Source organism: Piliocolobus tephrosceles, chromosome 11 (assembly GCF_002776525.5).
Source record: "Piliocolobus tephrosceles isolate RC106 chromosome 11, ASM277652v3, whole genome shotgun sequence".
NCBI lineage: Eukaryota > Metazoa > Chordata > Mammalia > Primates > Cercopithecidae > Piliocolobus > Piliocolobus tephrosceles.
Window position 1 is genome coordinate 33,675,717 of NC_045444.1, and position 12,190 is coordinate 33,687,906.

The following is a 12,190-nucleotide window of genomic DNA, read 5'->3' on the forward strand; positions in this document are numbered from 1 at the left end:
ATTTATTTATTTATTTATTTATTTATTTATTTATTTATTTATTTATTTATTTATTTTGAGACAGAGTCTCACTTTGTTCCCCAGGCGATCTGCAACCTCTCTCTGCCTCCTGCATTCAAGCAATTCTCCTGCCTCAGCCTCCCGAGTAGCTGAGATTACAGGCATGAGCCACCACACCCACCTAATCTTTGTAATTTTGTAGAGATGGGGTTTCACCATGTCAGCCAGGCTGGTCTCAAAATATCTGCCTGCCTCAGCCTTCCAAAGTGCTAGGATTACAGGAGTGAGTTACCACGCCCAGCCCCAGATTTATTCTGATACCAAAACCAAACAAAGATACAACAACAACAAAAAAGAAACTACAGGCCAGTATCTCTGATGAAAACAGATATAAAAATCCTCAACAAAACAGAGCAAACCAAATTCAACAGTGCATTAAAAAGATCATCATAATCAACTGGGATTCATCCCAGGGATGCAAGGATGGTTCAACATATGTAAATCAATCAGTGTGATACATCGTATCAACAGAATGAAGGACACAAAGCGTATTGTCATTTCAATAGATGCCAACAAAATCCTTTTTGATAAAATTCAATAACCCTTCATAAAAACTCTCAGCAAATTGGGGACAGAAGGATCATACCTTAACATGATTAAGGTATAAACACACAGTATCAGGCTGAATGGGGGAAAAACTGAAAGCCTTTCTTCTAGGATCTAGAAGAAGGATGGGCATTTTCACCACTATTACTCAAGTTAGTAATAGAAGTCCTAGCCAGAGTAAACAGACAAGAGAATGAAATAAAGGACATTTAAACTGGAAAGGAGAAAGTAAAATTATCATTGTTTGCAGCTGATGTGATCTTATATTTAAAAAACCTAAAGACTCCAACAAACAACTATTAGAACTAATAAACAAATTCAGTAACATTGCAGGATACAAAATCAACATACAAAAATCCATAGAATTTCTCTGTGACAACCTATCTGAAAAAGAAATCAAGAAGGTGATCCCATTTACAATAGCTACAAATAACATTAACTACCTAGGAATAAACTTAACTACAATGCAAACTACAAAACATTGATGAAATTAATTGAAGAGGATACAAACAAATGAAAAGACATCCCATGCTCATGGGTTGAAAAAAATAATATGTTAAAATGACAATACTCCCCACATCAATCTACAGATTCAAAGCCATCCCTATCAAGAGCAATGACATTCTTCACAGAAATAGAAAAAAAAAATCCTAAAATTGTATGGAACCACAAAAGATCCCAAATAGCCAAAACAATCCTGACTAAAAAGAACAAAGCTGGTAACTGGTAGAGTTATCACACTACCAGACCTCAAAATATACTACAATGCTGTAGTAACCAAAATAGCATGGTACCGGCATAAAAACAGACACGTAGAACAACAGAACAGAGTCCAGAAATGAATCCGTATATTTAAAGCCAATTAGTTTTTTACTAAGGTGCCAAAAACACTCATTGGGGAAAGGACAGTCTCTTCAATTAATGGTGCTGGGAAAACTGGATGCCCACATTAAGAAGAATAAAGGTAGATCCCTAACTCTTGCCATATACAAAAATCAAAGAAAAATGCATTAAAGACTTAAATCTATGAAACTACTAAAGGAAATCATCGAACAAAAACTCCAGGATATTGGCCTAGGCAAAGACTTCTTAAATAAGACATCAAAAACACAAGAAACTAAAGCAATAAGATAAAATAAAATATCAACAAATGGGATCTCTCCAAGCCAAAAAGCTTCTGCACAGCAATGAAAACAATAAAATGAAGATATAACAGGTAGAACAGGAGAAAATATTTCAAACTAATATCTGACAAAGGATGAATAAACAGAATACATAAGAATCTTGAATGAATGACTCAATAGGAAAAAAAAATTCTGATTTTAATATGGGCAAAAGATCTGAGGAGACATTTCTCAAGAAGACATACAAATGGCCAACAGATATATGAAAAAATGCTCCACATTATTAATAATCAGAGAAATACAAATCAAAACTATAATGAAGTATCATCTCACCCCAGTTAAAACAGCTTTTATCAAAAAGACAGTCAATATCAGATGCTGGTGAGAATGTGGAGAAAGGGGAAGGAACCCTTGCACACTGTTGGTGGAAATGTAAACTGGCACAGTCACAACAGAGAACAGTATGGAGCTCCGAAAAACACAACAAATAGAACTATAATCCAGCAATCCCACTACTGGGTATATACCCAAAAGAAAGGAAATGGCAAAGGATGGATAAAAAAATGTGGTACATATACATAATGGAATGTTATTCAGCCATTAAAAAAAGAATGAAATTCTGTCATTTTCAACAACATGGATGCGACTGGCAGACATAATAAGGGAAAGAAGCCAGATATAGAAAGGCAACTATCACATGTTCTTACCCATATGGGGAAGCTTCAAAAAAACTGAAGTCATAGAGACAGTGAGTAAAAAGATGTTATCAGAGACTGGGAAGGGTAGTGTTGAGAGGAGAATCAAGAGGAGATGGTTGATGGGTAGAAAAATATAGTTAGATAGAAGGAATAAAATATAGTGTTCAGTAGCACAATATAGTAATTACAGCTAACAATAATTTACTGTATGTTTTAGAACAATTAAAGGACTGGAAATGAAGTGTCTCTAACACAAAGAAATGATAAATGCTTGAAGTAATGGATATCTCAACTATTTGATTTGATCATTACACACTGTATTTTATATCAAATATCACATACTCCCCATATTATGTATCCATAATAATTAAAAATTAAAAAAAAAGTTAAACAAATATATGAGTTGTTAAAAAATTTTTGGCTCAAAGCATAAATATCTTAAAATCAAATCTCAGAAGTAAAAAAGAAAGATAATTAGGTTTTATTTATGGTAGTGGCAGACAGGACCAAACTTTCTGCTGAGGCCAACAAAAAACTAAATAATAATGAATGAAATAAGGTAATGTGAAATTTCATACCAAATTCCACGTGAAGGTAAGCCAGAGACAAACCATACACCAAGTAACTTTTGTTCTGAGGACATTTTCCTATCTAGAAGAAAAGGCTGAGAAAAAAGGCTGAGCTAATGGAAGATGTGCAGGTCTGTGGTAAAAAAAATCAAAGCACAAGGCCAGGTGTGGCGGCTCATGCCTGTAATCCTACCCTTTGACAGGCCAAGACAGGAGGATTGCTTGAGCCCAGGAATTCAGAATCATTGTGAGCAATATAGTGAGACCTCATTTAAAATAAATAAATACAAAAAATCAAAATCAAAAATAAAAATAAAAATACATGGCCCGCCAAAGCTGGGGACTCAGATAAGCTACCTAATGTACGTTCAAAGTTTAAGGACAACATCATTAGGATAAGAGGAAATTGAAAGAAAGTAGAATTCATGATCTTAAAGTCTTGCTTAACAACTGTAGAATGGTCGACGTTGAGTTCTTATGTTGAGTTCTTCAGCAACTTCTCCTGTAATTGTAAGAGGATCAATCTGCTTCAATGATTGCTCTCAGTTGTTGTCAACTTCCAGTGGCCTACCACTACAACCACCACTGCACTGTACGTTCACTAGCATTCATTGAGGAATTCCAACTATCGAACATGAATAAAGTGACTTAGGACTGACAGCACTCCTAGAGATCTTTCCTAGAAAAATGTACCTTCTTAAGAAAGAGACTATTATTCTAGGACTCATATTCCTGTAATTTTTTAAATACAACTGGTATCAAGGCACACAAGAAAAAAATATCATAAGCTAGCAGACACAGACTTAGAAAATTTAGAAACTGGAATTATCTCCAACAAATAACAAATGAACTACGAATATAGGCGGCCCTTCATAGCCACAGATTCACTCAACCAAGGACTAAAAATATATGTATATTTTTAAAAATACGACTATAAAAATAATAGAAATTTTTAAAAAGTCATGACAGTATAACAATATTTACATAGCATCATTCATCTTGATGAATACAGGGCAAGATAAAGAATTCCACACGATGATTTAACATTTCCTCTACCCCCACAACCACACTTGACTAGGAGAAAAAAAAAAGAAAAAAAGAATTCCACACAAAAACATCAGAGTGAAACAGCAGAAGAATTACGACCAAAAAAGAAAAAAGAAAAAAAAATTCTAAACGATTTACTTCAAAGCAGCACGAATTATCAAGTTGGTACAAAATTAATTGTGGACTTTGCATTGTTGGAATTTGCCATTTGATACTGGAATACATTCCTAAATGTGGTTATGTTATACACCATTTTAATGGGCATTTCTCACTTTATTTTTTTTGCTAATGACTTATTACTTGCAATATATATTTATTTTGGACTATGGAAATGATGCTAGACAAAAAGCAAAGTCGAGTGATTTTCTTATTCAAGTTCAAAATGTGTCGTAAAACAGCAGAGACGACTCGCAACATCAACAATGCATTTGGCCCAGGAATTGCTAATGAACGTACAGTGTAGTGGTGGTTCAAGAAGTTTTGCAAAGGATACCAGAGCCTTGAGGATGAGGAGTGTAGTGGTAGGCCACTGGAAGTTGACAACAACCAACTGAGAGCAATCATTGAAGCAGATTGATCCTCTTACAATTACAGGAGAAGTTGCTAAAGAACTCAACATAAGAACTCAACGTCGACCATTCTACAGTTGTTCAGCATTTGAAGCAAATAGGAAAGGTGAAAAAGCTTGACAAGTGGGTGCCTCATGAGCTGAGCAAAAATTTAAGAAAACACCATTTTTAAGTGTTGTCTTCTCTTATTCTCCACAACAATGAATCATTTCTCAATGAGACTGTGAGGTGCAACAAAAAGTAGATTTTATATGACAACCAGCAATGACCAGCTCAGTCGCTGGACCGAGAAGAAGCTCCAAAGCACTTCCCAAAGCCAAACTTGCACCAAAAAAAGGCCATGGTAACTGTTTGGTGGTCTGCTGCGGGTCTGATCCACTACAGCTTTCTGAATCCTGGAGACACCATTACATCTGAGAAGTATGCTCAGTAAATCAATGAGATGCATTTAAAACTGTGATGCCTGCAGCCAGGATGGATCAACAGAAAGGGCCCAATTTTCCACAATAACACCCAACAGCACATTGCACAACCAACACTTCAAAAGTTGAACGAACAGGGCCACAAAGTTTTGCCTCTACTGCCATATTCACCTGACCTCTCATCAACTGACTACCACTTCTTCAAGCATCTCTACAACTTTTTTTCAGGGAAAATGATTCCACAACCAGCAGGATGCAGGAAAAAGCTTTCCAAGTTTGTGGAATCCTGAAGCACAGGTGGATCACTTGAGGTCAGGAGTTTGAGACCAGCCTAGCCAAAATGGTAAAACTTTACCTCTACTAAAAATAAAAATATTAGCCAGGCATGGTGGCACATGCTTGTAATCCCAGCTACTCGGGAGGCTGAGGCAGGAGAATCACTTGAATTTGGGAGGCAGAGGTTGCAGTGAGCCGAGATCATGCCACTGGATTCCAGCCTGGGCAAAAGAGTGAGACTCCATCTCGCCGGGGGGAGCAGGGGGAGGCGGAATCTCCAAAAATCAAAAATAATAATTTAATAATTTGAGGTTAAGAAAGGTTTATATATCTGAGTTGTTCCAAACATTCACAGTAACTGAATCAAGTGTCAGTTTTTAAACTTAATTGAACACTAAACTAAACCAAAAATTCAGTTCCTCAGTCACACTAGCCACATTTCAAGTGCTCAAAAGCCACACGCAGCTTGTAGCTACTATAATGAACAGCACAAACATAGAACTTGTTATCAGGAGTTTAAACTACATATAAAATTCAAAGAACAATGATAGCATATAAGACCTACATGAAGATAAAGTTGCCATCCCAGAAGAGAGTAATACTCCAAGCACAGAGAAGATACTGGCCATACTGCTAGAAATCCCTGAGTAAAACAGACAACCCAATTAAAACACCAAAAAAACAAACAAAAAAACAAAAAAACAAACCTCCACAAAAGATTTAAGAATTAAAAAGACAATTCTAGAAAGAGGAAATCCAAATAGCCGGTAAGTTTTTGAAAAAGTGTTCAAACTCTTTAGTATCCTGGGCAGAGTAAATTAAAACAACAATAAGATAAAGCCACATTCCTCAATTTGGGAAAAAGGAAAAATAACTCTTGGTGAGACAGTAAAAGTAAAGGGATCTACCATATACTGCTGTCAGGGTATACATTGGTGTATCTACTTTGGAAAAGGCATAACTAGTGAATTTCAAGATAAACATACGTACTCTACAAAAACCCATGGTAATGTACATAAGAATACATGTATAGTGGTCGGGCGCGGTGGCTCAAGCCTGTAATCCCAGCACTTTGGGAGGCCGAGACGGGTGGATCACGAGGTCAGGAGATCCAGACCATCCTGGCTAACATGGTGAAACCCCGTCTCTACTAAAAACTACAAAAAACTAGCCGGGCGAGGTGGCGGCGCCTGTAGTCCCAGCTACTCGGGAGGCTGAGGCAGGAGAATGGCATGAACCCGGGAGGCAGAGCTTGCAGTGAGCTGAGATCCGGCCACAGCACTCCAGCTTGGGCGACAGAGCGAGATCTCCGTTTCAAAAAAAAAAAAAAAAATACATGTACAAGAACATTCATAATAGCATTGCTCATAACTGCTAAAAACGAAACACAATCCAAATGTTTATTAATATTAGACTAAACTGTGGCTCATTTCCATTAAGACTTTTTATACTATACTTTTTATACTATAGATTACTATAATCCAATATAAGAACTAGAGCTAAATGTACTAATAGAGTTAAATCTTAGCTGCATGAGAGAAAAAGATACATAATGATATGTAATATATAATTCACTTACAATTAAGAAACAGGCAAAACGAATCTAAATTGCTTAGGAATGCTGACACAGGTGGTTAAGAAATCCTAAGAAAGAAAGCAGTAAATAATTGCCATAAAAATCAGGATAGTGTTAACCTCTGAAAGAACTGAGGAAGGGGATGATCAGGAATAGAATGTAGAGGGGAGCTTCTCAGGGGCCACAGACATTTTAATTCTTGACTGTGGTAGTGATTACATAGAGTTCACACTTTATAGCTATTCATTATACTATGTATCGATGTTTGCATGCTTAAATACTAAATGTATGGAAAAAGACACAAAAATTTTAAAATTGTATCTAAGGCACATTAATTGCCTTGCTGTATTTTTTTTTTTTTTTTTCATTACAAAGTGGCAGACAATTGGTTACGCTAGAAAGCAAATTTTAAAGCACAGGAGTCTACTTTTGATTCCATCGGACATGATTACCGTGCCCAATACAAAAGATAGTTTAAGGGCTAAGCAATGGTGCACAAATGGGGTCCACTGCCCAAACTTACAGAAAGTAAGACGTGGAAAATTAGTAACTTTAACTGATAGTGTATCCCTAAAGAAACTACACCGGCCGGGCGCGGTGGCTCACGCCTGTAATCTCAGCACTTTGGGAGGCCGAGGCGGGTAGATCACTTGAGGTCAGGAGTTCGAAACCAGCCTGACCAATATGGTGAAACCCCCGTCTCTACTAAAAACACAAAAAAATTAGCCGGGTGTGGTGGCACATGCCCGTAGTCTCAGCTACTCGGGAGGCTGAGGCAGGAGAATTGCTTGAATCCAGGAGACAGAAGTTGCAGTGAGCCCAGATCGCGCCACTGCACTCCAGCCTGGGAGACAGCAAGACTCTGTCTCCAAAAAAAAAAAAAAAAAGAAAAGAAAAAAGAAAAAAGAAAAAAAGAAAAAGAACCTACCTAACAGAATTAAATACCAACATAATAAATATGAAGGATTTTAGATTCTTGGTTTTTGAAAAACGTACAAAGATGATATTCCTTCAAAATACCTTTACAAAACAACTGAGACTGTAATGGTTTATATTGATTGTATGAAAATAATGTGAAAAAGAACCAGTACTATTTCACTATAAAAGCTTTACTAATGTAAATTTATAAATCCTTTCTTAAATATTTTAATTCTAATTTTATGATAGAAATTCATTATTTTCATCAAAAACAGCTGGCATTTGGGAAACTAAAGGCTCAAAAACTAAGAATAGTAACCATAGAAGACGAAACAGTCCTTTTAAAACTCATCATCTACACTACAAGGGGAAACTTTGATCACGTCCTTTCTCTTCATCAATCGTAAAACTCAACATTAAGGACTACACAATTCCACATCCCTCTCCGAGAAAAAGCAAAGGCTTTGTGTTGTAGCAACAATGCAAGACACGGAGGGAAGCTCCACTCAAGACCTCCCTGCCTGCTCCTTCCCCAAAGCCACTCCAGAATACCAGGGAGGGTTAAGAGTAAGGCATGAAGAGCACAATATCCAATATAAGCAATGCGTCTGATGCATCTGGTCAAAATGCATACAGAGGACTCTCTATCTGTCCCTAGATAGAGGTCTCCCGTTCTGCAGTCATGAGAGTCAGCTGCTGAGACTTCACAGTTCCCTTCTCGGACCGTCACGCTCCTCACTTACCACCCCGATGCAGAGCTAGTCTCAGGATTCCCTGCACGTGTCAAGGATTCGTCGGCAGGCTCACGGGGGTGCCAAATGACAGAGCTCGCCTGGTCCTGGCCTTCCTGGCCTATACAAGCCTGCCCCCTTCCCAATTACCAGTCTCCACAGCCTTCCATCCTCCCCCTTTCGATTCACCTTTCGCCACCGACGCCCCTGGCCTTCGTTTGCAGCATGTTTACCCCACCATTACCTCTCGCATAAAAGCCTGCCTTTACCAGGGCAAAGGGGGTAACCAACGCCTGCAGGAATTGCTTCACCAGATCGGCTGGACGCGTCCTCTGCTGGGCTTCACCTGCTGTTGGCGACGGTACACAACCACTCCCAGCATGCCCCGCGCACGCACCACCTCTCCCACCCCGCCCCGCTCCCGCCCAAACACGTGACCCCCTTTCGTCTCCGTCCACGCCCACTTCCGTTCCTCCACTTTCCCTTAGGAAGGAGGAGGGAGCTGAGGGTGTTAAAAGCGTAGCAACTTCCTCCTCTTCCCCGCCCCCGCCCCTGTACCCCCTGCTACAATGTCTTCCGGGTCGCGAGCGCCTCTGCGCCTTCTGGGAGAATAGCTCATTTCCTCCCCTCCCCCTCCTCCTGCCTTCAACCAACCAGCCACCCGTCAGAGAGGGACATGCGCAGTGAGTGCCTCCCGTCTCTTCTACCCGAACCCCCCTCCCCCTCAAGCAGAGAGACCCCAGCAGCAGCAGCAGCTGATGATGAAGAGAGAGGCAGTGGCAGAGGGGGGGCACCTTTTATTTCTATTTTTAAAGGGACAGGACACTAATTCTATCCCACTTCAACCTTGAATTGAGGGGGGTGGGGGGAAGGCGGCTGAGTTCCTTCCCCCACCCTCCAGCCCTGAGCCCTGAGAGGGAGATTGAGCCTGAGAGAGGAGGAGAAGGAGTTTCTTCTTCTTCGAAAACCCCCATCCACGACTCCTACCCCCTCACCCCTCCAACTCGCCTCCCTCCCGAGCCCCCTCCACCCTCCTCCTCTTTGGCCGTGAGAGGAGGAGAGAAAGAAACCAAAAGCCTCTTAGCAACACAGACCCTTTGCTGCTGCTGCTGCTGCTGTTGCTGCTGCTGCTGCTGCTACTGCTGCTGCTGCTACTGCTGCTGCTTGGCCCTGGCTGGAGACATCTCACTACACCCAGGAGCAGCCACTTCCCCAGCTCTCCTCCTCCTCCTTCGCCTCCTCCTCCTCCACTCCCCCCCTTTATTACCCTTTGTGTCATCCTCCACAGCTCCAGGGAAGGCACTCAAAAGTGGGGGGCAGGAAAGGTAAGTGTGTCTGTGGGGGCTTCATTGCCTTCCTCTGGCTCTGACTTTCACTCCGGGGCAACAGTAGCACCAAACCACATACGCAGTGGAGCTCCGGGGTGAGGAGGGGGTGGTGCTGGGGGGGGGGGGGGAAGGGGGGGTTGGGGTAGGGGGGGGTGTGTGAGGTGGGGTGCCCATCCTGTCAGGGGAGGAAGGGCACTTTTATTTTTATTTGCTGTTGTCAAAAGTGGTTTCTCTCCTCCAGCTAACATCTGATTGTGTCTTGCTCCAGTGGGGGAGAATACAAAAACAACCCCCTCCTTCCTCCAATGAGGCGCCAGGGAAAGAGACAGAAAGAGGCACACTTTCTAGATGTCACTTAAAAAAAATTCATTGGAGAGCTCTTTTTCCCCAGGAAAAGCTCCACTGCATTTGTTTCTGAGTGGGAAAATGTCGGGATCTGGATTGTATTGGAACTGCTTATCCATTTGTAGACCTGAGTGTTTTCCCCTTTTTGGTCCTGTATGAGATTTGGATATTGACTTTAGTGTTGGAAGACTTGATTGGTTTTTGCTTTAGGGATTTCATTTTCCATTTTTTCGTTTTGTCTGACTTCCATGGAAAATTTCAAATTTTTAGTTGGTAGAGGCCTTTGGTTAGGTTTTGACTTGCATTATTGTTTTTTTTTTTTTTTTTTTTTTTGTTAAATGTCTGTTTCATATATCAGTATATAAAGTCCAAAGCTCTAAAATGCTTAAAGTTTAAATGCCACTAGTATTGTCTGTTCCCACATATGTTCCTGATACTTATTTTCCATATGATGAGAATATTAGCTTTTTTATAATTAATCTGGGTATTTTTGTAATCTTTGTAACTTGTCTGAACAAGTAATCCCCATTGAAAACTTTATGTTGTTCTGGCTGCATGGAAGGCCAAACCTCTCCATCAATAGTTTGCTGGATTGGTACCACTTTCAGTTTTAGCTGAATTATTTATTTACTGTTGAAAATTGAGATGAGCTTTTCATCTCAATTTCTCTTGGGGTTCTGAACCAAATTGCTCACTATATGTAAAAGGACACAAATTCCTAAAATATGTTTTGATGAGTCAAAGCAATCATGAACTTATAGTTAGTATACTAATTTCGGTTAGCTATAAATTGAAAGGTAAATCCAGATTTAAGTTTATGGAATAACAGTATTGATAAAAATCACTATTCATTTTTCTATAATATGTTCTTAGTGCATAGCTTTAAAATCCAGTGCTGTATTTTATTTCACAAATGCTAGAAAGTATGTTTCTGATGTAGGCCTTTTACTAGGGCTTATATTGGAAAGTGTTATTTTGTTTCATATGTACATTTCTTTATTCTTTCCTTGAAGATGGATGCACACATGCATATACACACACTCTGTCGCTCTCGCTCTCTCTCCCTCACACCCTTTTTTTTTTGTTTGTAACTGCATTGGTATCTCTGATCCCATAATTTATGTCAGCAAAAAATATTCTTCTGTAAAGCAGCAATTTTGTGATCAGACTGGCAATATGAAAACAGCAATTTGATTAACTAGAAAGGATTGAAGAAATACAAATCTAGAAGTATATTTGGCATAAATATTATAAAGACATGATAATACTTCTAATTTTTTATTTGCTTGATGGTTAAAGCTAAAACATAATATACTCATATTTTAGTGACAGTAAAGCATTGCATATGTAGAAACTTGTTCTGTAAAATTTTAGTTATCAACTGTGTGCAAAAGTAGACATTTACATACCGAAATAAAAAAGCTTTATAGCAGTAAACAATATGATCTTATTTCCCTTATGTTATAAATTTGGACAATTTTTTACCTTTCTCTGAGATGTAATTAGTGTGCTTAAGCAGAAATCTGTGTCAAGTTCAAGTTTTTCTCCCAACATCAATACTGCCATTCCAAGTCCTTGTAAGGTTTCTTGTTCTCACCTTAAAACCTCAGCAACCTTAAAGGTAAGAGAGAGACAGTAGAACTTACTGAAGAAATTAATTTTAAGCAAGCGAATTATGTAGGTAATTGGGGTGGTAGTTGCCCAGTAGGCAACTGAGTGAAAATTTAGTCTTGAGTTTAATGTCTTTCCTTATTTTGTTTCTTTTTTTTTTAAAAAAACATTTTTTATCACACCCCTCACCCTCACCCCCATGATCCTTTTGGTTAGAAGATTCCAGACTTTATCTAAGTTGGATAATGATTTATGTTTAGAAAACCTTGTTAAGTATTAAAAACTGTTGATTCTTCAGGATTGTAATTGTTCAACTGGGTGATATCTTGGAGGTCACTATATCCAACTCTATATATTGCTGAAGTTCTGA

General features: G+C 39.1%; 1 protein-coding gene across 5 annotated transcripts in view; it reads right to left on the minus strand.

The window, feature by feature from the left end:
- ORC4 (origin recognition complex subunit 4) overlaps nucleotides 1–9,935 on the minus strand; it is a 90,965-nt gene extending 81,030 nt beyond the window's left edge. For 2 of the 5 annotated variants that reach the window (XR_002732656.2, XM_023217464.2), the window contains exon 1: nucleotides 8,781–8,927. Coding sequence is in view for 1 of the 5 variants with exons in the window: in XM_023217468.1 (XP_023073236.1) it covers nucleotides 8,781–8,789 (9 nt within the window). In the remaining 4 variants the exon portion in view is untranslated. Of the gene's footprint in view, nucleotides 1–8,780; nucleotides 9,078–9,803 lie in introns of those variants that run through there. The other 3 variants (XM_023217465.1, XM_023217466.2, XM_023217468.1) reach the window with 3 other exon arrangements.
- Nucleotides 9,936–12,190: the final 2,255 nt, after the last annotated feature.